At 39.8% G+C, this 26,356-nt stretch overlaps 1 protein-coding gene across 8 annotated transcripts in view; it reads left to right on the top strand.

Moving 5' to 3' along the window:
• The window catches only part of cobl (cordon-bleu WH2 repeat protein), a 308,135-nt gene that overhangs the window by 102,103 nt on the left and 179,676 nt on the right, over positions 1–26,356 (top strand). For all 8 annotated transcript variants that reach the window (XM_048552683.1, XM_048552656.1, XM_048552647.1 and 5 more), the window contains exons 3-5: positions 12,241–12,451; positions 12,992–13,220; positions 21,051–21,145. In XM_048552683.1, the coding sequence (XP_048408640.1) occupies positions 12,241–12,451; positions 12,992–13,220; positions 21,051–21,145 (535 nt within the window). The remainder of the gene's footprint in view (positions 1–12,240; positions 12,452–12,991; positions 13,221–21,050; positions 21,146–26,356) is intronic.

Below are 26,356 nucleotides of genomic sequence, written 5' to 3'. Positions count from 1 at the left end.
TCATACCCTGTGTTTCTAGCACTCTGTTTTAGCCCCTTTGTTTCTCGCACACAATTTCAGACCCTCTGTCCGTTGCACTCTGTTTCAGCCCCTCTGTTTGTTGCACTCTGTTTCTCGCATTCTGCTTCTCGCACTGTGTTTCTTGCACTCTGTTTCAGCTCCTCTGTTTCTCCTGAACAATTTCAACCCCTCTGTTTGTCGCACTCTGTTTCAGCCGCTCTGTTGTTCACACTCTGTTTTAGCCCCTCTGTTTGTCGCACTCTGCTTCTCTGACTCTGTTTCTCGCACTCTGTTTCTCACATTCTGTTTCAGCCTCTTTGTTTCAGCTCCTCTGTTTCAGCCCCTCTGTTTATTGCACTCTGTTTCAGCATGTCTGCTTCTCCCACTCTGTTTCAACCCCTCTGATCAAAGTTACGATGAACCTTTATGAAAGGTAGAAAGGATGTACCTCTCGCTAATCAAGTTCCTTTTAGGCATTGATGTCTGTGTTGCCACATTAGTACGCAAACATTGTCAGTGCATTTGATGTGATGGGTTTGAATGATGTGCCTGTAATGATTGAATATCTGGAAGTATCTGCAGTTTGTGATCTGTATATTTGAATGTTGCAATACTAACAGTGAGAAGTTATGAATATGAAGTATGAGATGTAAATGATTTCAATTGTGAATTGCCAAATGGAGAATGGAACTGTGGTTGTGGTGATGGTTTGGAGGTTGGTGAATGGAGTATTACCTTAAAGCTAGAATTTCAACTACACATATGTAGTATTTGAAGATTAACTCACTGATTAACCATTTAGATGATGTAATTAAAGTTCTTCTGACACTACATCCAACTGCTTGTTTCTTCACTATTTGTATTAATGATGATGATGAGCATCTTCTCCCATTCCTTTTGAGCCTTTGTCTTGAGAGCTTTCTTGCCAATTTTGAATAAAGCATATCACTTCTATGTAACTCCTGAACTAAGGGCCCGTAGTTCTGTGTCTGAGAACTTTAGAGTGTGTTCTTTGCTCTCTGAGGAAGGGTCACCAGAACTGAAACGTTAACCCTGATTTCTCTTCGCAGATGCTACTGAGACCTGCTGAACTTTTGCAGAAATTTCTGTTTTCGAATTCTTTGCTCTGTTGCAATATCCTTCCCCAACAGCTCTAGCATCCATTTGTTAAGATACATCTTTTCTTTCAAAGGTTCAGGCTGGGTGGTGATTTATGCAACTATCATGTTGGTAAAGTTTTTTGCATAATCCCAATGCCACTTCTCACGGGCTGTTCAATTCTGATTCAACTGACTGACTTGCTAGACCATTTCAGAAGGTAGCCAGCTTAACTTGCTGTGGGCAGACCTTTCCCGAAAGGATGTCATTGAGCCTAGATTTTAATTCTAGATTAATTAGCAATGAATTGAATTTAATTTCCACCAGACATGGTGGGATTTGAACTTATAACCACAGAGCAATATCCTGAGTCTCTGAATCACTAGTCCAGTAACATTAGCATTTTGTGTTCTTCGTGTGATGCATCAGAACCTTCTAAAGGGCATTTAGGGATAGGCAACAAACACTGGCCTTGCCTGTGATCCTTGGATCACATGGCACATGGCATCATTTGAACATTTTCCCTAATTTCCTAGTCATAGCATAGCAGTAAATCTACTAATTCTTTTGTAAATTTCACTCATTATCTGAAAAGGTACTGGAACGCTTGATTATTGAAACAGTCTTTAACCTAGACTTCACATCTGATAGGCTGAAATATGTTTTTAATATGATACACTTGTATCTTTGACACTGTAATTGTACTGTAGTCCTTCATATTTTTGGAATAAATTTCTAATAATCTGCTAATTACTTTTTACATCACAAGTAACCTCCATGCTTAAAACTTCAGAATTCTCTTCAGCTCACTTGCCATGAAACTTAGTCAAGGACACACTAACACTGACCTTACCATCCTATAGACAATTTGTGCTTTGCACCCACCACTGATTAACATTGATTTGGATTTCACTGATTTGATGACTGATGTAGAGAATAAAATTAGCATAACGTGGGAATTTGGTGAGAGGGTAAGGAAAGAAGAGAACTCTGTTTTTGTGGCATTTGCTCCTTCTAAGAAGAAGAAAATAATAGGCTAAGATGGCATGTTGATGTTAATAGAACAATGCCAAAAAATGCCAGATTGCAGCTGTTAGGTTTAAACCTGACATTTATATGAAGAGGCCACATTTGACTGCCACAATGCGGTGACACCTTTTATATACATATATAAGACGTTGTTGACCAAATTACAGTTGCCATTGTCACTTGCTATTTCTCCACCTTTCACAGGCTCCACGCACAGCAGTTCCATGAAAGGCGAGAGAGCTTGCAGGCAATATTTTTGCACAAAATTCAGGGAAAGTTCACTCTAACAACAATACCCTGAAAATGGTGGCAACAGCCACTATGTTTTAATTATTGAACTGATCATGTAAGCATTTGGGGTTGGAGTGTGGAAGAGGATTCATCCTTTAAGTGTTCCTCATTGAGGAATGGCTTTTAATTTCAGTTAGTTATTTTTGCAAATATATTCAATTGCTGGAATAATAACTTTTATTTATGTTTCTTGTGCTGAAGTTGTGTTCATAGCAGCATAATTTGGTTCAAATTTCATAATTAGAACTCCTTTTTAGCTTAGTTCTCTTCTTTCAGGCAACATTACCCAATGCTCAATGTTTGAGAAACTGATCCAGCTGTTTCTCCTGTCTTCAAGTGGCAAAGTGACTCATAAACCAGTAGTGATAATGACAATTCTGCAATCTCAAAGTTACTCACCTGTCTATTTATCAATGAATGATCTTTTCCATTGGACTAGTAGGGCTTTTAGAATAAAGAATGAGAGTTCATTACTATCTGTTTCTCTCAGTAGTTCTTGAAACTGCATCCATAAAATAATGTCTGCTTTCTTGAAGCTCTCTTCTTAATTCTGCTTACATTACAGTTTTAAAATAGTTCATATAATGAAACCTTAAATATACATGGTGAGCAAGTTGTCATAAACCAAGCTTCTGCTGGAGCTGAATGAGAGCTGATTAGCGAGTACTAAGTAATGCACCCGTTGAGAACTGGCCATATCACTGGGCATTAAGAGAAAATTTCTGTCAGAATCTATCAAATGTCCCAGCAATGAAGTCCAAAACTGAAGTCTTTTACGCATCTGCTCAGTAGGAAACACTCAATCTCATGCACACGCTCATGCAGAAACACAGAATGGCAAGCAACCGTTAATCATTAGGTGGGCCTCTGTGGTACTGTAGTTGTTCTTACTAATTGCACTGTTATTCAGCATTTTTGTATGGGATGGAAAGATAGCAAGAATTAAACCATTGTGCAAAAAACCCACTACCAGATAATCTGCTCCTGTGCAATGCGATTGATTTTTTTTCACATACATCAATCTGACATCTTTTGGATGCAAATATTTTTACAAGCTCTGAAATATATATATTGATGCTAAAGTACTCAAATAATTTAAGATAAAAAAAGTGATATATTTTGTGATCTGAGACTTATAGCATTTTTCAGTTGGAGTGCTTTTACATGGAACCTACATCTTGTCAATTCTTTAAGTTTCTCCCTGCATACATTTTTAGCACATTTAATAAATATTTCTATTTTTTGTTGAAAGTTTGCTCAGTGTTTGCAGGGACTCTCATATTTTTCCTCTGCTTCTTGTCTGAAATTTAAAGGACTGTTTTCTTAACTTATGCAACAGTGAAATAGACATTTTACGAGGCAAATCACAAAAACAGATGTGGATGCCTTTTATGCTAAGGTGATGCTTGGTTTATTTTAGCTCAGAAGTACTGAAGCATCCATTGTTGAGGCATGATGAGTACTATTTTGCTGAAATGTAGGCACAAGTATTAAGAACACACTCTGAAATATGCAGAATGGATAATCATGATATCAAACAGTGTAAATTTAATGCAAATTTCACCTCAGCAGTGCCATTTTCAACTTTGCCACTTCACCTAACAGTCTTTCTTAGATGCTCAGAGCAGAACATACATTCAGCCACAGGAAGAACACCTAACCAACGCTATTTAAAGAAATCATTGCTTAATTGCAAGGTAACTGCTCATTAATTTCTGCAAATTCAACGATTTTGTGGAAATACTGTGAATTTCTCACTGCTGTTTAAGGCAGATGAACTCAACTGGGAGTAGTGCTACTTTTGGAGATGGCTTTGATTGTTTCTTCAGGTTTTCAGGTCAAATCACTTGTTTCCAATCACAGCAGCTGTGGTTGCCATATCTTTTGGGCATAAAAGGGAATCTGAACACAGGTATCTGAGAAAACAGCATGCTGTTCAGATAAGGTAGTAAAAGGAGTAGTGCACTAAGCAAGAGGTCTAAGTCACCAAGGGTATTTTGGGATCTTTCCCTGATCTCAGCATAAGCATGGAAAAGTGTATTCATCATGGCAATTTTAATAAGGAGATGCTCAGTGAATCTGATGCCTTGCCCACAAGCAGACCTGTGACCTCCTTCAAGGAAAGGATTGTGCTTCCAGTGGCTGGAAAGTTGACAAGTTTCTTTCTACCAGTATGTTTCCAGGTTTGAGCAGGTGACACATCTAACATTGCCTGTTCTACATGCATAGTTGGCATAGCGGACGTGACCACAAAGAGACAACATTTTTACATTTCCATTGCTTTTTACGTCCCTCCTAGAGTTTAGTAAAGTGTTTGGCAAAACTGTCATTCACAAGCACATCTCTTTCTTCAGTGACTAACTCTGGCCTTGACTTACCCCATACAGATTCCAAATGAAATTCCATCCTTTATGTTTTAAATCTACCCACGACTACAGGTATCTGCATGAGTACAGTGCTCCTCAGATTGCTGTTCTCATCACATCCTGCGATCTATGCTCAATGTGATGTGTCACCACATGTACAATATTGACCTCTCTCTCTCTACAGCATTGCCTCGCACTGCACCAAAGTTGTCCATGACCCCAGTTCCATTTCATTCTTGGTCTCATTTGATTCTTTGACAAGAAATCTTTTCTCTTTCTTTTAAGTATTAAAGACCGCAAGCTTTGAAAACTGACAGGTACTGATTCTTCTCTGGATCCTTCTTCCCCTTCCCTTCCCTCTCACTCCATCCTTTCTTCTAATCCCGCCTTTTGTTGTGTGTTTACTATACCTACTGACCTTTTACACTCTGATGTCCTACGCTCTGTGCTTGCGAAGGATTTTGCTTTTTGCTGCATCTCTTGCAACCCCACTCCAATGAAGTTTGGGTAAAACATGACATTGAATCTTCTTCTACCTCTATGTCCATTTCTTTAGGTATGAGTCTTCTCCGTATGCTATGGATCCTTTTACTCATCTTTAATACTATCCCTCCATCTTGACCGATCCCCTTGGCCTCTTGCCTGCACTTGACCTCTTCAGCATGAACTGTTGACATTATATTGGCCATTTTAATTTCTCCGCTCCCTTCACCCATTCCAATGTTCTGTGAGAGAGCGTTTATAATAAAATTTCACTTTAGATTATAGTGTTACATGTTTCAGTCCGAAACTAAAACTTGAACTTAAGTAAAACCAATTACATAGGTATGAAGGAAAGTTAGTGCCTAGGGGACCTCTACAAAAAGACAGCTCCATCTCCAAAGAAGTAGCCATGGATCCCTCAGAACATATATCAACTGGATATTAACCTGCATGATTCGCAGAGACTTTCACCTCAATAGATACTTTATTTAAATTATCCCTGGGGACACAATCGGTGAGCATCACACTGTCTCTTCTCTGTAGCTTATCAAGGAAGAAGCCCCCAGGTTTCTGACACTCAGAGGACTGGCAGAGACCAGACACCTGCTTAGTCTTGGGCAGAATTGGTGCCCTGTTCTCTGCCATAAATTCCTTTGCCGAGTTGCAGAGGCAATCGGAAGCACAGAAACATGAAGGGGATTTCACAAAGGCATTCAATAACCTGGAAAGAAGACTTTTCGCATCGCTACGAATGTACCAACTTAACCTTGAGAATCCATGACTTTGGACATTCCCTTGGGGATTTCCCTGGATGCATCCAATTAAGTGCTAAAATTAGCGAGCGTTAACAAGGCATGCTAAGGGCCACAAGATGACTTGTCTACGGTCAGCTCCAAAACATCCTTTGTAAATGCATGAGACACCCAGCTGTCCTTGCATGCAAAGTGATCCGACAGATGGATGCAAATCATAGGTACCGTTCAGTTCCAAAGTAGGACGTTGAAGATTTATAGAAGTGGGTGAGTTGGTTCAAGAGCAGACACAATTTTGTGAGGATGATGCTTTGCTGATGCCGAGTTGTGCGGATGAAGTGTTGAGAATGATGATCATGAGCATGCAGGGATGTTGTGCAGAACAAGCAGCTACCCGGTTGTGGGACAAGCGTTCTGTGAGGTGTAGCTGAAAGGTTCCCATACTGTTTTACCTGTTGGGTTATTTTTAATCTGTTAGTTTCTTAATGGAGGAGAGGCGAAGTGGAAGTGTGATGCGAGCAGGGAATGTTGGGGTATTTATGATATATAAATGCGTGGAAATAAGTCAGTTGCCATAATTAACGACTTTAGTGTTTACTTGGATACATCCAACTTTAGTATGGGTGATATTGCCTATTTAATGCATACTTTCTTCAGCACTGAGTTACAGGCTGCTACCCTTTGGGTGGGTGACATTGCTTTCTCTGTTGCAAATTCAAGGATAAGATTCTGAAGTCACCATTAAGGGGAAAATTATGCGAGCTTTTCTCCAAGTTGAGATTTAGATTTTTTCATTCTCGCCTTACTTAGTCACCTCAATATGCTATTACTGTCACAATGCCACAGTAGGCAAAATTCCATTTAATGTATTTGCTTACACTCTCCTTAATTAGGAATTGAAGGAATTTTTAATCAGTTGGCCATCTTGTCTATAATTCCCTCGTTTCCTTCTATTCTTTTTCTAAAATGGTGGAGTGACATGCATAATTTTCAAATTCAAAAGAATTTTTTCATGAATTGAGAGAACATAGCAGATTACCCAAATGATACATTTGCAATGTTCTCACTGACTGGATTCAAACCCTGGGAATGGAAACCTTGGAATTTGAATAGACTAGAACTTGGTTTGAAGACAAATATATATGGCAGCAGATTGCAATACTGTTACATGCTTGAGGTACCAAACAAATTTATTGAGTTACCTGTTTGATCAGATAATCTCAATTACTCATTTTTAGTAGTTTGGCAGTCTTTCATTATTGCTTCAAGTGTAATGCTGCAAAGAAAAGTTTGAGTGATAGCAATTGCTCTGTGGTGAATAATCTAGTTTCGGGTGTATGTAATTATGGAAAATAAATGCAAACAACTAGTTTTAAGATGGATAATCAGTACTCATTTTGTAAGTGGTTTTATCTTTGTTTTTGATAAGATTCTTAGAAAATGCTAACATTCCTATGAATCTAAATGTATAGAGAAGGCTACAGAGCATGTCTGTTTGGCTTTCATTCCTATGAAGTTTGGACTGCTTTGACACATCATGTGATGTCTATTTAAAGAACAATTTTTCCCCCTCAAACTTGACAAGCAAACAGCATGATAGCTTTTCTTTCACCTGGCAGGTTTCATGACTGAATTCTTTCTGTTGAAATCATAAATAATTACTTGGATGACCCCATCCATTTGTAATTTTTCCCCAAGTACAATAGACCCTCCCTAGAACATATTGTGATTAAAGCAGTCATTACTTATACCTCCCTCCGTAAATGAAAAGCCGTAAAGACATCCTCTTTGTAGCACGCCTGTTGTAACTTTTTAATGTCTCCAAAAATTCTCCTCTTTGTCTCTGGAAGAGGTTGAATGAAAAGCATCTAAAGGAGCTATTTTGTTTAACAAAATTGAGCATTATTTGACAGTTAATTGGCTACTGTTATCCACAAAAAGAAACTAAATGTTGAGTAGTGTTGAAAGTATAAGATGAATGTACTTGCAGTTAATTTGGGAAGCTTTCCATTTAATCAGGCCAAATGAAGTCATGCAAGGTATTGCTCTTAGATGTAGACACTCCCTAATTTGTTTGACTTTGTTGTAACACTATGACTAAGACATTTTACTCTGTAGCACAGCCAGTGCAACAGTCTTGCTTGGTCAAAATTCATAGTATTAATAAGTAGTGTTCAGAGATGAATTAGACAGCCACAACATTCAAGAAAACAACAATTCTTCATGAAGTATGGGTGCTGTGGTTGAAGGACCCCTGAAATTGCTATGTAATCAACAAATGGACTCTATACATGTTTTAAGATATTCCCTAAAAGCTACCTTATCAGTCCTAAGAATTTCTTTAGTGGTTTAGTTTCAAATTTTCCTTGGTAAGGCCCCTTGAAGTCCCATGTGATATTTTACTGTATTAAACTTGCAATGTAGAAGCAAGTTGTTTCTTTTATATGAAAACAAAATCAATAAAATACTCAGCAGTCAGACAACATTTGTGAAAAGAATCGGAGTTACGTTTCAGGTCAATGACCTTTTATCAGGATTGGATAGGGAGTTGAGTTTGAAGGAAAGGTTGTTCAGAGAGAAAACAAATTTGACCTTGACTTAAGGAAGAAATGGGAAGCTCTAAGACTGTTCTGGTGGGGATAACGTTCGAAAGGATTGGGGGTCTGTAGTGAAGAGGAAATAATTGGAGCCGGGAAACTTGGAAATGTTGAAGTGACGCAGGAAAACAGAAGAGCCATGAATGTAAATATGTAGAAAGTATTCAAAAGAGAAAAATATTGAATTGATATAAGAAGAAATGAGTTCAATGAGGTGGGACCAGTCGGTAAGAGTTTTGTTTATTGATGTTGGGAGGGGAATAGAAGTGTGCTTCTTGGGATTGGGGAGTGCCATAAGTTAGAGGTTGTGGAGGGAAGATATTCAGACATGCTAAAGTCAGTGATAGTCCTTGACACAATGGCTTGATAGTCAATAGTGATAGCATGGTTCACAGAGGGGTAGGAGATAGTGGTGATAGTTGGCATTTGGCCCCTGATAGTTAGAAATCTGTACAACACTGGTGATATTTATGTTGGTGAATTGGATGATGATGTTAAGGTTGGAATTGCCAGAACGGACTGCAGCAAGTTCAGAGAGAAATTGTTTAGAATGAAGGAGAAGAGGAGCAGAGAATTTCAGATATCTGATGTCATGCCAGCGGTTCTCAGTGAAAAAAATCTAGTTAAGATCAGAAACTGGAGGGAAAGGTCCGGGTGGAGAGAGAATATTGGAGTACAATGTGTCAAGATCAGTGATTTGGAGAGTTCTGAATATCTTGGATGTATCTGTGATCCTAACAAGAAAGGTAGAGATTAAGTTGGAATCCATCAAGTTGGAATAAATCGAAGTTGAAGGCAGTTGCTGAACAAAGAAACATGTCTGTCAAAGTGGACTTATTTAGCCATCTGATCAAACATAAAGAAACTCAAAAGCAAAGAAGTGGTACGCGGTGGAAGAGACAATTGGAAGACCCATTGGAGAGAAGAGTGAAACTTCTTCAAGGCAGACATTCCTAGATCAGAAATGGCAAAGATTTAAACACTAATATAAAAGCAAAATAATGCAGATGCTGGAAATTTGAAATAAAAAATAAACTGCAAATACTCAACAGGTCCAACATCACTTGTGGGGAGAAATTGTGAGCCCGGATAGTTCAAAGCAGCAGAGCATCAGACTTTGGAGTGGCACCGTGGCTCTGTGGTTAGCACTGCAGCCTCACAGCACTAGGAACCCAGATTTGATTCCACCTGGGGCAACTGTCTGTGTGGAGATTACACATTCTTCCCATGTCTGCGTGGGTTTCCTCTGGGTGCTTCGGTTTTCTCCCGCATTCCAAAGATGTGCATGTTAGATGAATTGGCTATGCTAAATTGCCCATAGTAGCCAGGGATGTGTAGGTTAGGTGGGTCAGCCATGGGAATTGCGGGGTTCCAGAGATTGGCTAGCTGGGTGGGTTCCGTTGGGACACTATTTGGACGGTTGATGTTGACTTGATTGGACAAATGGCTTGCTTTCACACTGTAGGGATTCTATGAAAGCATTATATTTCAAGCAGATGACCTTTCATCAGGACATCTCCTCAAGATAGCACCATTGAGATGATGAAATAGCAAGAACTGCATATACTGGAGTCAGAGATGACAAAGTATAGTGCTTCAGAAATACAGGCAGCATCAGAGGAACAGGAAAGCTGATGTTTCAGGTCAGGACCCTTAATTTCCTGATGATACCATCTTTCCATTTTGTTTCTCTCAAATTGCATTACTTGCATTACAAGTTGCATAAGGAAAGCCTTATTGAATTGCATGTGCAGTGTATCTTCCCATTATACTAAGGTCTTCTGTTATGATGCTCAATATTTATAACTTTGCCAAGTTTTGCATTGTCCACAAAACTTTAAATTGTACATGTTATGGACAAACAGCCTCAGTGAACTAACATCTGGCAGCTTTGCTGCTCAAGTGTGCATGCGCTGTGGATATAAATTTGGAACTCTGTGGTATTTTATTGACAAAACACAGTTGCTAAGAATCCCAATTTTCATTCACAGTTCTTAATTTCCATTAATAAATAAAATTCTGTTTTCAGCAAGATTCACTGTCTCCAGTATTGCTATGCTGGCAGAATTTTTCATAAGATCATGATGTGAAGCTTCAATGATGAACCTTTATTGTTATGAGGCAAGAAATTAATAAAATGTTTAAATTAAACAGTTTTAATGGTCTTATTGCAGTTCTCTAAACATTTGTATTTCTTAATTGTATTTTGTTCATTTATTGTTTAATGCTTCATTTATACTGAGTTAGTAACCATTTCAAAATGAGTGAATAGTTGAAATGTACTGCAAAATGTCATGCTTCTAAATTTTGTGATCCTTTCATGGAAAGGATCAAGGTGAGGGTCTTACTGAAAAACACTTTTAAGTTAAAGTTTGTGTTTAAAAAATTAAATTCACCTAAAAGTAGAATATATCTCAATGTTCTAAGTCTTGAATGGGGTGTCTGAACTGGCATCCCACCAAAAAAAAATGTTTTGACATTTTAGCAACTACTCAGACTAGATGCTGTGACAGCCCTACTCATTTGAACTCGTTGGGGTGGGGGGGGCGGGGTGCGGGGGGTGGTGTGGTCATTGCTGAGTTTGGCTGGTGAACCCCATGCTGAGTAGAGGTTGTGAATAATCAGGTTTGACTTGAAGCAGAATCTGAAGTGAGGACAAAGGGACAAGGCGTTGGACAACAAAAGCCTGAAAATGCCAGGAAGCCATAGAAGGACGAGCTTCTGCCCTCAGAGTGCATGACAGAATGCAGGAGGGTTTGTTCTGATTTTGCCAAGTTGGACAACCCCAAACATTCACTACTCTGAGGTTGTTACAATGAAGCAAAACTGCATCAATTGAACAGAACAATTCTGATCCTAAATGCTGCTCTGTATGTTTCATTTCACTTTGGAACAAGCCAGTCTTGCTAAAGTTCGTCCCATGTATAAAGAGATCAAACAAATACATGCAAAATGGTAGAACTATTCAAATAATTGTAAAGTATCATGGATGCTAGAGATCTGAAATAAAAACAGAAAATGCTGTAGAAACTCAGCAGGTCTAGTAACAACTGTGGAGAGAGATAGAGTTAACATTTCAAGTCAAGTATGTCTCTTCTTTTGAAAAAGTTCTACAGCTGCTCAGATGAATGTGAGTCACTAAAATAAAGTTCAACAAAAGGAGTCAATTGAACAAAAATTTGATAATGGCATTGAGTAAACAATTACAGTCGTCACACTGGACTTCAAACATTAACATTGGTTCACTCTCCTTAATGCTGCCAGACCTGCTGAGTTTCATCAGTGCCTTCTGTTTAAAATTGTTTGATTTTTGTCACAAAAGTGTTCTAATGTTTCTTAAGTTTAGATATAGAGCAAGATGAGTCAGTTATTGTGAGATAATATGGGCAAACTGCCTACAAGATTGACTGATACCACTAAACCTGAGAAGTTATCTGTGGCAAGTTTGAAGCACCATTCAATTAAATAAAATCACCAAATAAAAATGAGTTATAAATTTATTATTGTAAGATTTTAGGAGCATTTTAGTTTTTAATTTAACAGTCTTCAAAATGCACAGATGATGTGTCAGTTTGAAAGGTGACATACGTTCATAATTTTTGATTTAATTTTTTCTCACTACAGTAAAGCAGTGATGGATCTCTTGATTGATTTGTGCAGTCAGTATCATTTGAATCCAACCCATCATACCCTTGAACTGCAATCCAGAGAGACGTGCAAACCATTGGGCTTCAAGCCAAATACTCCAGTTGGAGTTTTGGATATAGACAAAGTGTTCATAAAGCAGAAAGTTATTGAGGAGAAGCCAAGAAGACCCCCACCTGTAGTGCCTGAAGTAGGTAACAAATCAGAAGCATTATTGTATGTAATTTATAAAAAAAACCTTTTATATACTAATTGTGCTATTATTCAGATAATTCAGTGCACCCAAAATGTGATTCCTAATTAATTTGCTGTGCTAGCCTCTTTGATGTTTATGTCCATTCACCAAAAGTTTCACAAAATTGCATAGAATGTGACGAAGGTGGTTTTAAAGGTTAGGAATCAATAGTTTGAGTACTTCTGCTAGGGCTTAGAAATGAAGGATGGTGAATAAGTTTGAGTAGATTGAAAATTTTGATGATTTATGAATGTTTCTTCATATATTAGATTTGTGGATAATATATATTGAGACATAGTTTCTACTGATGGTACAACTTATATGAGTGTATTTTATTGAATTCTCTGCACCAAGCTCTTGAAAATGTCTTCATGATCAAGTGCTACAAGCTCATAAAATTACAAAATTACCAGTGGTTAAATGAAACATTTATCTATTCTGATGGACATGTTATTATTTGTGTTCATTCTTAATCTAATGTGTTTACCATTACAGAAAACTGTGAGGTTGGTGGTGAATTTCCACAAGACACAAAAAACTGTGGTGCGAGTCAGTCCATTTGTACCCTTGCAGGATCTGCTGCCAGCTATATGTGAGAAATGTGACTTCAATTCAGATCACCTTGTACTCCTGAAAGACAACATCAGAAGGGAAAAGGTGGATCTTTCAAAATCGTTAAATGATTTGGAAACCCGGGAATTGTATGCTCTGGATACTAGCAGAGGTGAGTTTGTCCAGAAATAGCAGATATTGATACTGGCCAAGTCCAATTCCCCATCATGAATCCATGTTGATAAACCATATTTGATTTGTTTTGATTTGTTTCTCTCACTGAAACAAAAGCACACAATGCTGCAGATTTTGCTTTAATAAATTCAGCATGGGAGTTTATTTTCAGATGAACTAAATGAAAGTGGAATAGTACAAATACTTACAATACAAATTCAAAGATTTTAAATGCATCATGGAAGTATAATTGCATTAATCCCAAAACACTCCTTTATAAATTGAGAAGAAGCAAAGTAGCATTTGTATGGTAAAACACCACTGGTTCAGTTCTGGAAACAACATTCCTATGCTGTACTCAAAATACCATTCTACTCAAACCAGTATCCCTGTATCTAATATTTCAGTAGGTTTAAATCACTTAGGACTTCAATTTTTAAACTTGAACTGCGATAGCTTCTTCCTGGAACTAGCATATACTTCAGGTTCACTACACTCTGCTTAAATAACCACTTTCTGATTTTTTAATCTGGTCTGGAATTAACACGAACTATTCACTCTGAAGTCCTGATGCACTATATTCTTCTCACGAGCACTGCTGTATACAGCCAAGATCAAAAAATTACCCAAACGTTTCTTGGGCCCACACAGGACTCTGCCAGACTCTCCTCTTTTCTAAAAAACACTCATGCTGGAATTAAAAGTTCAATATGTCCATAAGTTCTTTTCTGATCCATTATCATGGCACAGATGGAACATAGAATAAATCTTCCATTGTAAAATCAAAAACTTGATTACTGTTACTGGATGTGAGAAAGAATGATAACTTGCATTATTTTTATTCATATTAACTCAAGAGTTTTAATGCAATGCTCATATAAAATTTTCGTAATTTTGTCTTGCAAGGCAAGGCATAGTAAATTACGATCGTTAAGGATGTAAGACACTGAATCAAAACTATGCTGAAAATGATCTTCTCAAGCTCACAACTCACCTTCCCTGTCTCTTCTATAGTTAAGGAGCTCATGAACTTCTTTGTCATTATGTTGACGCCATTTGTTCAGCTGCCTTTGCTGCTTCCATATCTTTTCCTACTGCAGGAATCTAAGATTTCTCTCTGTCCTTAACCTGATCTCACATCTCAATGACTGAGTTTCCACTGATATTGCCTCTGTTGCCTCCAGCACTGCTGTCATTACTTTTCTCCTAAAGGAAACAAATCCATGAACTCGTTTGTTGTTGCAGCTTCATGCTCCATCTCTATTCTCTCTATAATGTAATAAAACCGAAAGAACCGTGGACGCTGTAAATCAGGAACAAAAACAAAGTTGCTGGAAAAGCTCAGCAGGTCTGGCAGCATCTGTGAAGGAAGAAGCAGAGTTAACGTTTCTGATCTGGTGACTCCTGCTCAGAACTGATGGTAGCTGAGAAAATGTCAGTTTATATGCAAAAAAAAGGGAAGGGTGTCGGGTAGGGAATAAACAATTGGATTGAGCCTGCCCTATGAAGAAAGGCTGGGGGACTTGGGTCTGTTCTCATTGGAGAGAAGGAGGGTAAGAGGAGATTTAATAGAAACATAAGAGAAGGAGGCTAAGAGGAGATTTAATAGAGACATACAAGATGATCAGAGGATTAGATAGGGTGGACAGTGAGAGTCTTTTTCTGAGGATGATGACTTCACCTTGTACAAGGGGTAATAGCTACAAATTGAGGGGTGATAGATTTAAGACAGATGTCAGAGGCGGGTTCTTTACTCAGAGAATGGTAAGGGCGTGGAACGCCCTGCCTGCCAATGTAGTTAACTCAGCCATATTAGGGGCATTTAAACAGTCCTTGGACAAGCATATGGATGATGATGGGATAGTGTAGGGGGAGGGGCTTAGATTAGTTCACAGGTTAGTGCAACATGGAGGCCGAAGGGCCTGTTCTGCGCTGTATTGTTCTATGTTCTATGTTCTATAGAGAAGAAAGACATTTGGACAGACAAAGAAGTTGATAATGATCAGGCTGGGAGAGTTTAGGCCCTAAAATTATTAAACTCAATACTGAGTCTGGAGGGCTGCAGGGTCCCCAAGCAGAAAATGAGGTGTTGTTCTTCCAGCTTGCGTTGGGCTTCCCTGGAACACTGTAGCAAGCCAAAGACAGAGATGTTGGCCAGGAAACAGAGTGGTGCATTGAAGTGGCCGGCAACAGGTAGTCCAGGGTCTTTTTTGCGAGCAGAATGTAGATGTTCTGTGAAGTGGTCACCCAGCTTTGTTTCCTCAAAGTAGAGGAGACCACATTGTGAGCAGCGAATGCAGTAGACTAGATTCTGGGAAGTGGAGGTGAAATGTTGCTTCACCTGGAAGATATGTTTGGGAACAAAAACAAAGTTCCTGGAAAAGCTCAGCAGGTCTCGCAGCATCTGTGAAGGAGAAAACAGAGTTAAAATTTCGGTCTGATGGTCATCAGACGCCATTTCCACCACCTCCAGCAAGATGCTACCATCAGACACATATTCCCCTCCCGTCCCTTGCCTGGCCTCCGCAGGGACCGTTTTCTCCGGGACACTTTGGTCCACACTTCCTTCACCTCGAACAACTCTCCACAGCCCTGCAGCACATTCATGTGTAACCGGCAAAGATGCAACATCTGCCCATTTACCTCCTCCCTCCTCAGTATCCAAGGGCCCAAACATACCTTCTAGGTGTAGCAACATTACACTTGCACTTCCCAGAATCTAATCGACTGCATTCACTGCTCACAATGTGTCACTCCTACTTTGGGGGAATGAAACGTAGACTGGGTGACCACTTTGCAGAACATCTACATTCTGCTCACGAAACAGACCCTGAGCTACCTGTTGCCCGCCACTTTAACTCACCACACTGTTCCCTGGCCAACATCTCTGTCTTTGGTTTGCTGCAGTGTTCCAGCAAAGCTCAACGCAAGCTGGAAGGACAAGAGATAATGGGAACTGCAGATGCTGGAGAATCCGAGATGACAAAGTGTGCAGCTGGATGAACACGGCAGGCCAAGCAGCATTTTAGGAGCACAAAAGCTGACGTTTCGGGCCTAGACCCTTCATCAGAAAGGGGGATGGGGAGCGGGTTCTGAAGTCTCAATTTAACCCACTGTTGTAAGCTACCCATTGCTGAACAAGGATCCAAACAGATGGCATTCCAATCAGAATCCATTGGACATTGTAAATACACAAGAATCCTATGAAGGGTGAGAAGCAGTAGGTAGTGCCTGTGCTAGGAACATCAATCTGTACCAGTGATTGAATAATAAAGACTCTAGGATCAGTGTCAACAAACCTGCAGTTTTTACTTTATATTCATGAGCTAAATTCAAAGCTTAGTGCAGTCTGTTTAAAATCATGCAACAGTTGAGTAGAGAAGTGCGGTGGAATCTTAGACAACCTAAAAATGAGAGTGTGGAAAAACTTGTGGTAGGTTATTTTTTTTATCTAGGGATAAATTTTGCACATTAAGAGACATAAATTGGCAGCATATGCATTTAATATGAATAGAGCTGAAATTACCAGGGGTGAAGTTGAGGAAAGCTAGATACGTTAACAATTCACTTTGCAGCTACAATGTACTAAACAAACAGGTAGCTAAACTGTACAGTTGAAGAGTTTGTACATGCAAGATGATATAATGTTGAAGTTGAACAGGGTTATTGTCAGATTGCAGCTTCACAGTTATATACAGAGACATGAGAGAGATCTTAACAGCTTGGAAGTGATAGTGAGACAAGAGGTTTATGACTCCTGTCTGTAAAGTGAACTATAAGTAAAGAATGGAGAATTGTGGGATTTTTAATAATGAAAGGAGATGCAATGAGGCTTCCTTGGAGTGTACCTATTGGTATGAGAAAGAAATCTGCAAATTTGCACTGACTTTTGCCAGGTCTCTGCAAAGATGAGCTGGAAGGTAAAATAAATGTGAAAGGAGTGAGAAGGAAAACCTGATGTGCCCTGACTGTAATGGTGTATTCAGAAGGCAGCATCCACAGCAGCATGGCTGTGCACTTGGTGGCCAATTATACCAATCACATGCTTGATTAAAGACCACTTCCTGCCCTTTATGATACCTCCTGTGGTGTTGGGAAGGTTCACTGTTGAGAGCAAAATGGCCACACTCCTACAAGACACTTTCGTGAACCATAGCTTGCAACTGTGTGTCAGTTGTTGGCCAGTCAGAACCCAGCAGTTGGACAGTACTAGTAGAGTGGCAGCACCAGAGTGACCATTGCCAGGACTACATTTGAGCCTGGAAGGAGCAATCTGTGTTGGATCGTGACTTTGTCAATGGTTGCACACTGCTATGCATTGGTGTGGGGTGGTGGGTGAGCCAGGTTTAAGAGGTTATTGGATGATGGTAACCTTGGGATGGACTTATTCACCTTATGATGGGTGGACCTTACCCCATCAGCACATGCAGCTTTGGACCGAGATATCATCTGAGAGTCATCACGTTCATACACCTCCCTATAGTCACCATGAGGTCACAAGATAGAAAACTGAGTATCTGTGTCAATTACCTGGCACTGAACGTGAAGACTCATAATTACGCTTACCCTCTGCCTAGGACTGAGGAAGCATCGCAAGTTTTCGAACATGCAAAACATTTCTGAAGTCTCAATTTAACCCACTGTTGTAAGCTACCCATTGCTGAACAAGGATCCAAACAGATGGCATTCCAATCAGAATCCATTGGACATTGTAAATACACAAGAATCCTATTTGGGCTTCCTAATACGCCTGCTACCTTTGTGTGTGTGTTGGATAAAGCTTCAGTGACCTTAATTTCAGTCCTTTCTTGTGTATTTGGATGTTATACTCATCTTTGACATTAAAGTTCACACAAGCCGTTCCCACCAGTCACAAAAAGTCAATTATAACCAGAGTGTTAGTGTGTGTTTGATTTATCCAGTTTGGTATTCATGTCAGATTCACAGTGATTAGAGTTGCAACTTTGAGAGCTAGATCCTATAGGAACTTTAAAAAGCCTTTGGCCTTGCTAAAATCGTCAGCACCCCGTATCATCCAGAAGGTAATGGAAAGTGTGAATGCTTCAACCACACTATACATGACTGTCCATGCACCTTACTTCCCGAGACTAAACAAAAGTAGCATGGGAGACTTCCAGAACTAGTTTATATTTTTAATCGCAGCTCAAACTCACTCATGGACTCCTCTCCACAATACCTCTTCTTTGGATAAGACCTTGTCCTTTCTTTGGACCATCTCCATGAGCTCACCACCTCTTCTGAAGGGGAAAGATAGGTGCATAGCCAAGCATCACATGTGGCTAAGCTGGGCATTCATATTGGTATCCAAGAGGACAGAGAAGGAAGCACTGAGAAGAAAATCATTGAATAATTGCAAGGTTGATAAGCATGCACCTCCGATCGGTGTAAGGATATTATTCTGAAGTTAGAAAATCAGGAGTCGAAATTAAATACAGGATGTATTTGACCCTGAACACTATGGAGTCACCAAATATCCAGACATAGGTGATCACACTTATGTTGTTGATCTGGTAGCAGGAGAGTACACTCAAGAAATTGCTCAGAGTTGGTTCTCGTTCAGGAGACAAGCAGTTAACGAGGGATATTGTACAACTTGAAGTGTTATTGCATGATTTCTTGTGGGCAGTGGAGTTGCATAGTGGTGAGAAATCTGATGGTGACCTGTTCTGTTTTGAGTCTAAGAGGTTGATCTTCATACCCTGGGATGAAACTGCACAGGGAGGCCTGGCAGGTTGGAGGTGGGAACTGAAGCAACAAGTTTAGCTGATCACATGGCTCTTGGAGCTCTAAGACACTGAGAAGATATCTTGAGCTCAGGCTGGATATCAACTCAGCCTTTGCCATTTACCCAGATCAGTGATGCAAGAAGAGAACACTGCCTCTACTGTGAGCTCAAAACATTTTAGCCATCATGGCACTATTGAACTCTGGTTAGCCATGTAAATGCTCAGCAAACAGTCACTGTGTGCCTCATGTAGTTGTTGGGATGGCATGTTTCAAGGAGGAAAGCCACAGAATTTTTAAAGCATGGAAAGAGACCCTTCAAGCATTGTGTCTGTGCCACTGGTCAAACATCTTTCCATTCTAATCGGATTTTGCAGCACTTGGCCTGTAGCCATGTATGCTATGGTGTTTCAAGTATTCATCTAAATGTTCCTTTAAATGTCTTGAGGATTCCTGCCTCTAGCACACTTTTAGGTAGTGAGTTCCAGATACCCATCGCCTGAAAAATATTTTCTTAAATCTCCTGTAAACCTTTTTACTTAAAACAGTCCCTGGTAATTGACCCCTCTACTAAGGAGAAAAATTTCTCCCTACTACCCAGTCTGTGCCCCTCAGAGCTTGGTACGCCTTAATCAGATCCCACCTCAGCCTTTTGTGCTTGAAGGAAAACAATCTTAGACTATCTAATCTCTCTTCATAACTGAATCGCTCTCGCCCAGGCAACATCCTGGTGAATCCCCTCTGCACCCTCCCATGTAATCAAATCCTTCCTGTAGTATGGTGACCATAACTACACCTGGTACTCCAGCTGCGGTCTACATAATGTTAGGTACAGCTCCATCAAAACACCCTTGCCCTTGTATTCACTGCCTTGACTAATAAATGCAAGTATCCCAAATGCCTTTTTAACCACCTTATCTGCATGTCCTCTGGCCTCAAGGATCTGTAGACTTGCACAGCAAGGTCCCCCGATGCTCTGTACTTCCTAGGATGTTGCCATTCAATGTAAACTCCCTTGCCTAGTTAGTCCTCCCAAAATGCATCACCTCACTTTTAAATTCCATTTGCTGTTGTTCAGCCCATCTGTCCAGCCTATACATATCAATCTGTAGTTTGAGGCTTTCCTCATTGCTTTTTACCCCACCACCAATTTTCGTATCATCTGTGAACGTACTGATCATACCTCCCACATTCATATCTCAATAATTATGTACATTTTAAAAACAGGGGAATCAGGACCAAACTCTGTGATATGCCACTGAACACAGGCTTCCATTCACAAAGTACCATTTGAACACCACCTCCTGCTTCCTAACAAAATTAGTTGTGTAGTGTGTAACAGAAGAGCATGTAGCGATGGTCAGGGAGAGTTTCGAGCAAGGGATCTTGAGCAATTATGTTTGGACTATAGTGGCGGATGACCACAGTGAGATAGTGCAGCTGGAGCAGTCAAATGTCTGGGGGAAAACGGTGGCCTTGGGGGAAGGTGCATTGGTGAGAAGCAGGAGCAGATAGACTGTATAAACCAAAGGCTTCATTCCATGTAAATTCTGTGAATGCTCCTTGTTTAACCTTAATTTCTCCTCATGTTTGTAATGACCTAATTCCAGTGAAATAAAGTATCCCAATGTTATGGCCCTCTGCATGTTCAATTCCCATGTTACTGAAGGAATGAAAACAATTGGCTTTGCTTGTTTTATCAGTCAGTCCTGCTTCCTCCTGGTCCGTTAGGAAAGAAATAAATTTAGCCCTTAATGAGAATGTTAGTTCTTTCCTGTATAATAGATTTTAAGATGAGAGTCCCTGAAACTAACCAAAATTCAAATAAAAATGGAATAACAGAACAAATTTTACAGTTATGTCTGTTTTCCAATTCACACAATGTGTCACTTTAAATTATCAAAGCCTGCATAGATTCAAATGTTTCCATACATTGTTTGACTGTTGAATGTGAAATATTATTCACAACTGCATGTATATGAAATGTTGCAATAAATTACTGGGCGATTGGAAACTTTTCTTTGCCAAAGTACATTTTAACTAATTAGAGAAGTCAGAATTTAATTGACATTTATTTTTATAGAGTTCAGTCAAAGTGCATCAACGCTCACTGGCATGAATGAAAAGGAACAAAAAGGGCTATTGGACTTCTTCAAAATTGGCAAAAAGAAACCAAAAGTAAGTGTGAAATTTTTTAACTCTGCCATTCAGTTTTTCCATAAAATATTCTTGAACTATTTATCCTGTCTTGAACACATTTACGATAAAATACATTGTTGATTTTCTTCATTGATGAGTCCATGCTATTGTGCTTTCCTACCTGTCAGACAAAATGACCCTAGTAGGCATTGAGGTGACCAGAATGTAATGACAGCAATTCACAATGAGAACTATTCAAGGTGACCGTTGGTTAACAATAAGTTAATCACAGTCACACTTAAAGGGAGTTCCAAAAACAGTGTTACATGCCAAACCATTATAGAGACTTCAATTTCAACCAGATGTCAGGAGTAATCCTACATTTATTTTCTTCACAATCTGCATCTTTTAATCTCATTTGGGGAAGCAGATCTTTATTGGCCCTGTTTCCAAAGTTGTGGAGTATAAGAGTACAGAAGTCCTACTGCAACTGTACAAAAGTTTGGTGAGACCACATTTGGAGTACTGTGAGCAGTTCTGGTCACCTTATTGAGAAAAAAAGTATTTTGTTGAAGGCATTCAGAGAAAGTTCACTTGGCTGATTTACTGTATGGAAGATAACCAGGTGTGGAGCTGGATGAACACAGCAGGCCAAGCAGCATCAGAGGAGCAGGAAAGATGACGTTTTGGGTTGGGACCCTTCTCTTCTGAAGAGGGGTCTCAACCTGAAACGTCAGCTTTCCTGCTCCTCTGACGCTGCCTGGCCTGCTGTGTTCAACCAACTTGACACCTTGTTATCTCAGATTCTCCAGCATCGGCAGTTCTTACTATCACTGTATGGAAGGTTTGATTTACAACAAACGTTAAACAGAGGCTGTCTACTCATTGGAATTTAGAAAATGAGAGATGATCTCGTTGAAACATCCAGGTTTCTTAGGGGGCTTGACAGCATAAATGCTTAAAGGATGGCAGAGTCAAGGGCAAGAGGGCATAGTCACAGAATTAAAAGATGACAGTGTAGACTGAGATGAGGAAGACTGTCATCCCTCAAAACACATCACACAGACATGATCAGACTAGGATGAATACTAAACCATATTGTTAATTTGTTAAGAGGAAGGGTAACCGAAAGATATGTCGAAATTGGGTTTTCGTGTTTTTTTGGAAGTTCACAGATGAGTTGCAAAGCTAAAGAGATTTGGGAATGGCTTTTGGATTTCTTGAATTGAGTTGGCTGATAGCACAGGCTAATAGCACAACAGAATGATCCACTACAATGAGGGGGATACATGAGATACCAGCGTTTGAGGTTTTGAGACCTGGTGAGCTGAGAATTGAATGGCTGGAGGAATTTAGAGATGACAAGTGGAAAGTTCATGAAGGGCTTTAATCTTGAGGATAAGAATCTTAGATTTGGGGAACCAGAAAGTGAGAGGTTGAACAAGTTAGGCCTATAATCTCTATTTAGAAAGTTAAGATGTGATCTATTTGAAATATGTAGATGCAGACAGGACTTGACAGGGTAGATACTGAGAGATGAATTTGTTTGGATAGGAATCTAGAACAACGCACAGATTCTTGGGATAAAGCACCCAAATTCATGTTCGCAGATTGTTACTTTAGGATTGAAATGAGAAGAGGCTTCTTGACGCAAAGAGTTATGAATCATTGGATTTGTCTATTTCAAATACAACTGTGGATGCCACATGATTAAAATGTTCAAGGCTGGGATTGATAGATTTTGATCTGTCAGAATCAAGGAACATGGGGGCTGTGGGGATGGGTGGTGTGGCAAGAAAATAGAGTTGCGACAGAAGATCAACTATGATGATATTGAATGATAGAGAAGGCTCAATGGGAGTATGGTGCTCTTATGAACGACAGGAAAGACGAGTGGTGGACAAGAATGACAGAATATGGGTGGAAGAGTTTTGGATGAGCTGAAGTTTACAAATGGTGAAACGTGGAAACTGGTCAGTAGAATATTGAAGTAGTAGACTCTGCAGATCACAAATGCAGGAATGAAAGTTTTAACAAAAGCTGGCAGAGAGAGGAGCTGAGGACAGGGGAGGAAGCAATTTATATGATAGAGAGGAAATGAGGTTGGAAATTCAGCCCAGGATAGATGTGATTATGTTCAATCTAACTGAGAAGCGGAATAGAATCTGTGAAAAAGGTATGGGGTTTCATTATAGTAAAAGAAACTGGGAATATAGGAAGGGAAATAGTTACTTATTCCCCTAAGTCTGCTCTGTCATGTAGTCCCCATTACTTTAGCTCTGGTCGATTTGTCATACAACTTTATATGCCCTCTTTCCACCCCAAAACTCTTAATACATTTACTAAACAGAAATCTAAAGTTAACAATTGACTTAGCAAGCTTGATTGTTAGACAAGAAGTCACAGCACAGAGCTAGTGGAGGAGTTAGGAGAAGTGAAGGAGATATCAAGTCAGCATATGTTTGAATTGAAGTTCACTTGATGCCAGCAACAATAGATTGTTCTCAATGGGGTTCAGTGATAATGATACAGAGTGGGATGTGAGATATTGTTGAAGGTGCTCTGTGATTTGCATTAATAAGTCTGACACCAAGTGAGGATGATCACAATTAAGTGGACAATAGCATTCTGCATCTTCCAAGGGAGTTATTGGACAAGGATGGAGCAATAGATGTTGCCCATATCTTTAGAAAACTTTGACGTCTTGATCATAGTTACATAAGTTTTCATTGTTATTTTGATTAGCTGTTTGTCATTCAGATTGGATATTTTTGAGGAAGAATTAACACTAGTAGTTTTGAAAAGGAAATAATAATACCAACATAAATTTTGACAATTATTTAATCACTTTTTATACCAAAAGGGAAAAGAGGAAGGGAGATACATGCCAGAGACTTACGAGGCTGGTTGGAGGTAGACAGCTCACCCCACCATAAGGAATATCAGTGGCTCGCTGACAGACTGAGAAAAGCCTGTCCTGCATCGTAGTGTGCTGTACATGGGGTAACTTGTTAGACAGTGGAACTTCTGCCTTTTGGTGGCAAGATGCCACACCCTCTTTACTTGCTGGCCAATGGCAGCTCCAGCAGTCTAGCAGCACCAGAACACAACTGTGGATACTGTGAGCAATGTGGGAAGTCTCAAGAAGAAGGCCCTATGGATCACTAGATCGAGAAAAGTAGGTGTCATTGGTCAAGGAATGTTTGGTGTTCTTAAGGAGGGGAGCAAAGATTAGAGGCATAGATTTTAAATTCCACATGGGGAGGAAGGAATGGAGCAATTATTTTCAAAGGGTCTCTATGCACTTTGGGGGCACTCCACTTTCCACGAAGACAAGACCTCCATTCCTTCCACCACTTTTAAAAACTCCTGCCTGCCAGCCAAGCCAATCGTATAACACTGTGGGTAGGGTAATAGCATCACTTGAAATTTTAATGAGCTCAACAAACCCTTAATGTTTTAATTTATGTATGGTGGGCGGTTTGCCGATATCAGCACCCTACCTAGAGTTCCTACCAGGAGGCTCGGATTCAAATCCCACCACCTCCAAAGTATGTACTTAACACGTCTGAACAGTTGCTTAGGAAATGTCTAAGAGTGAACTTGAGTGTTGGTCAGTAGTGGGCTTGACACTTACCTTATTTTGTATGCCAAAAACATGAAATGCCCAGCCTACAGTTTCAAAGTGCCTTAAAAATAAAAGTTTCCAAATTTGCTGTACAGTTTCTTCAAGTCACATTATTCAGGGAGTATCTTGAACAAGTTTTGAAACAGTTGCCACGGTACCGTATGAACCTTCTGCTGCTTTAAATGGATCTGCTTTGTTACTTTTATGGATAATATCTATAATTGACATTCTCGGAGAGGCCTCTCAGGGCTAGCGACTTAACTGAAAGTTATCTAGTTGGCAGAAAATTCATTGTTTTAAAACTAAAAGAAAATTGACGTTAGGCTATTATGTCCTTTAATGAAAAGAAGGGATATGTCTCATAGACAACAAACAAAAACCGAAGTTGCTGGAAAAGCTCAGCAGGCCTAGCAGCATCTGTGAAGAAAAATCAGAGTAAACGCTTCAGGTCCAGTGACTGGTCCTAGCAATGTTTACTTTTGTTTCAGAAAGGTGAACATGTGATGTCAGAAACGATAATTATTCTGGTAAAAACCAAAACAATTGCGGATGCTGTAAATCAGGAACAAAAACAAAGTTGCTGAAAATGCTCAGCACGTCTGGCAGCATCTGTGAAGGAGAAAACAGAGTTAATGTTTCGGGTCTGGTGACCCTTCCTCAGAGCTTTAATTATTGTGGTAACTGTTTAACCACATCTGGATACTAGACCATTGTAAGTAATAACATACATATGTGTAGAGGCTAAGATAACAAAGTGTGGAGCTGGATGAACACAGCAGGCCAAGCGGCATCTCAGGAGCACAAAAGCTGACGTTTCCGGCCGAGACCCTTCATCAGAAAAGATTTTCTGATGAAGGGTCTAGGCCTGAAATGTCAGCTTTTGTGCTCCTAAGATGCTGCTTGGCCTGCTGTGTTCATCCAGCTCCACACTTGGTTATCTTGAATTCTCCAGCATCTGCAGTTCCCATTATCTCTGATTATATCTGTAGAGGCTACCAGGTATTGCTAATAGACTCATAAACTAAAGTTCATTCCAAAATAGAATGAACTTATTTATGCTGAAACCATTGAGAATCATTGGGGCTTTGTTGTTCATATTGGTAAGCAGCTCCATTAAGTATCTGCCAACATCTTTTTATTTTATGTCTTAGTAATGCATTGGCTGTGAACACACTGATATTTTTAAGTTGAAACTGTTTACAACATTTTGGAGCATTTTATCCTTTTCTTAAACTGAGTTTTCTTGTGCTATAACAGAAACCAACTTTCTTCTTATCAAGACATAACAAAGTATGGAGCTGGATGAACACAGCACGCCAAGCAGCATCTTAGGAGCACAAAAGCTGACGTTGTGGGTCTAGACCCTTCATCAGAAAAAGGGATGGGGAGAGGATTCCAAAATAAATAGGGAGAGTGGGGGAGGCGGTCCGAAGATGGATAGAGGAGAAGATAGGTGGAGAGGAGCGTATAGGTGGGAAGGTAGGGAGGGGATAGGTCAGTCCGGGGAGGACGGACAGGTCAAGAAGGCGGGATGAAGTTGGTAGGTAGGAAATGGAGGTGTGGCTTGAGGTGGGTGGAGGGGATATGTGAGAGGAAGAACAGGTTAGGGAGGCGGGGACAAG

Source organism: Stegostoma tigrinum, chromosome 2 (assembly GCF_030684315.1).
Source record: "Stegostoma tigrinum isolate sSteTig4 chromosome 2, sSteTig4.hap1, whole genome shotgun sequence".
In the NCBI taxonomy this organism is placed as follows: Eukaryota; Metazoa; Chordata; class Chondrichthyes; order Orectolobiformes; family Stegostomatidae; genus Stegostoma; species Stegostoma tigrinum.
This window is presented reverse-complemented; position numbering and strand designations above follow the sequence as displayed.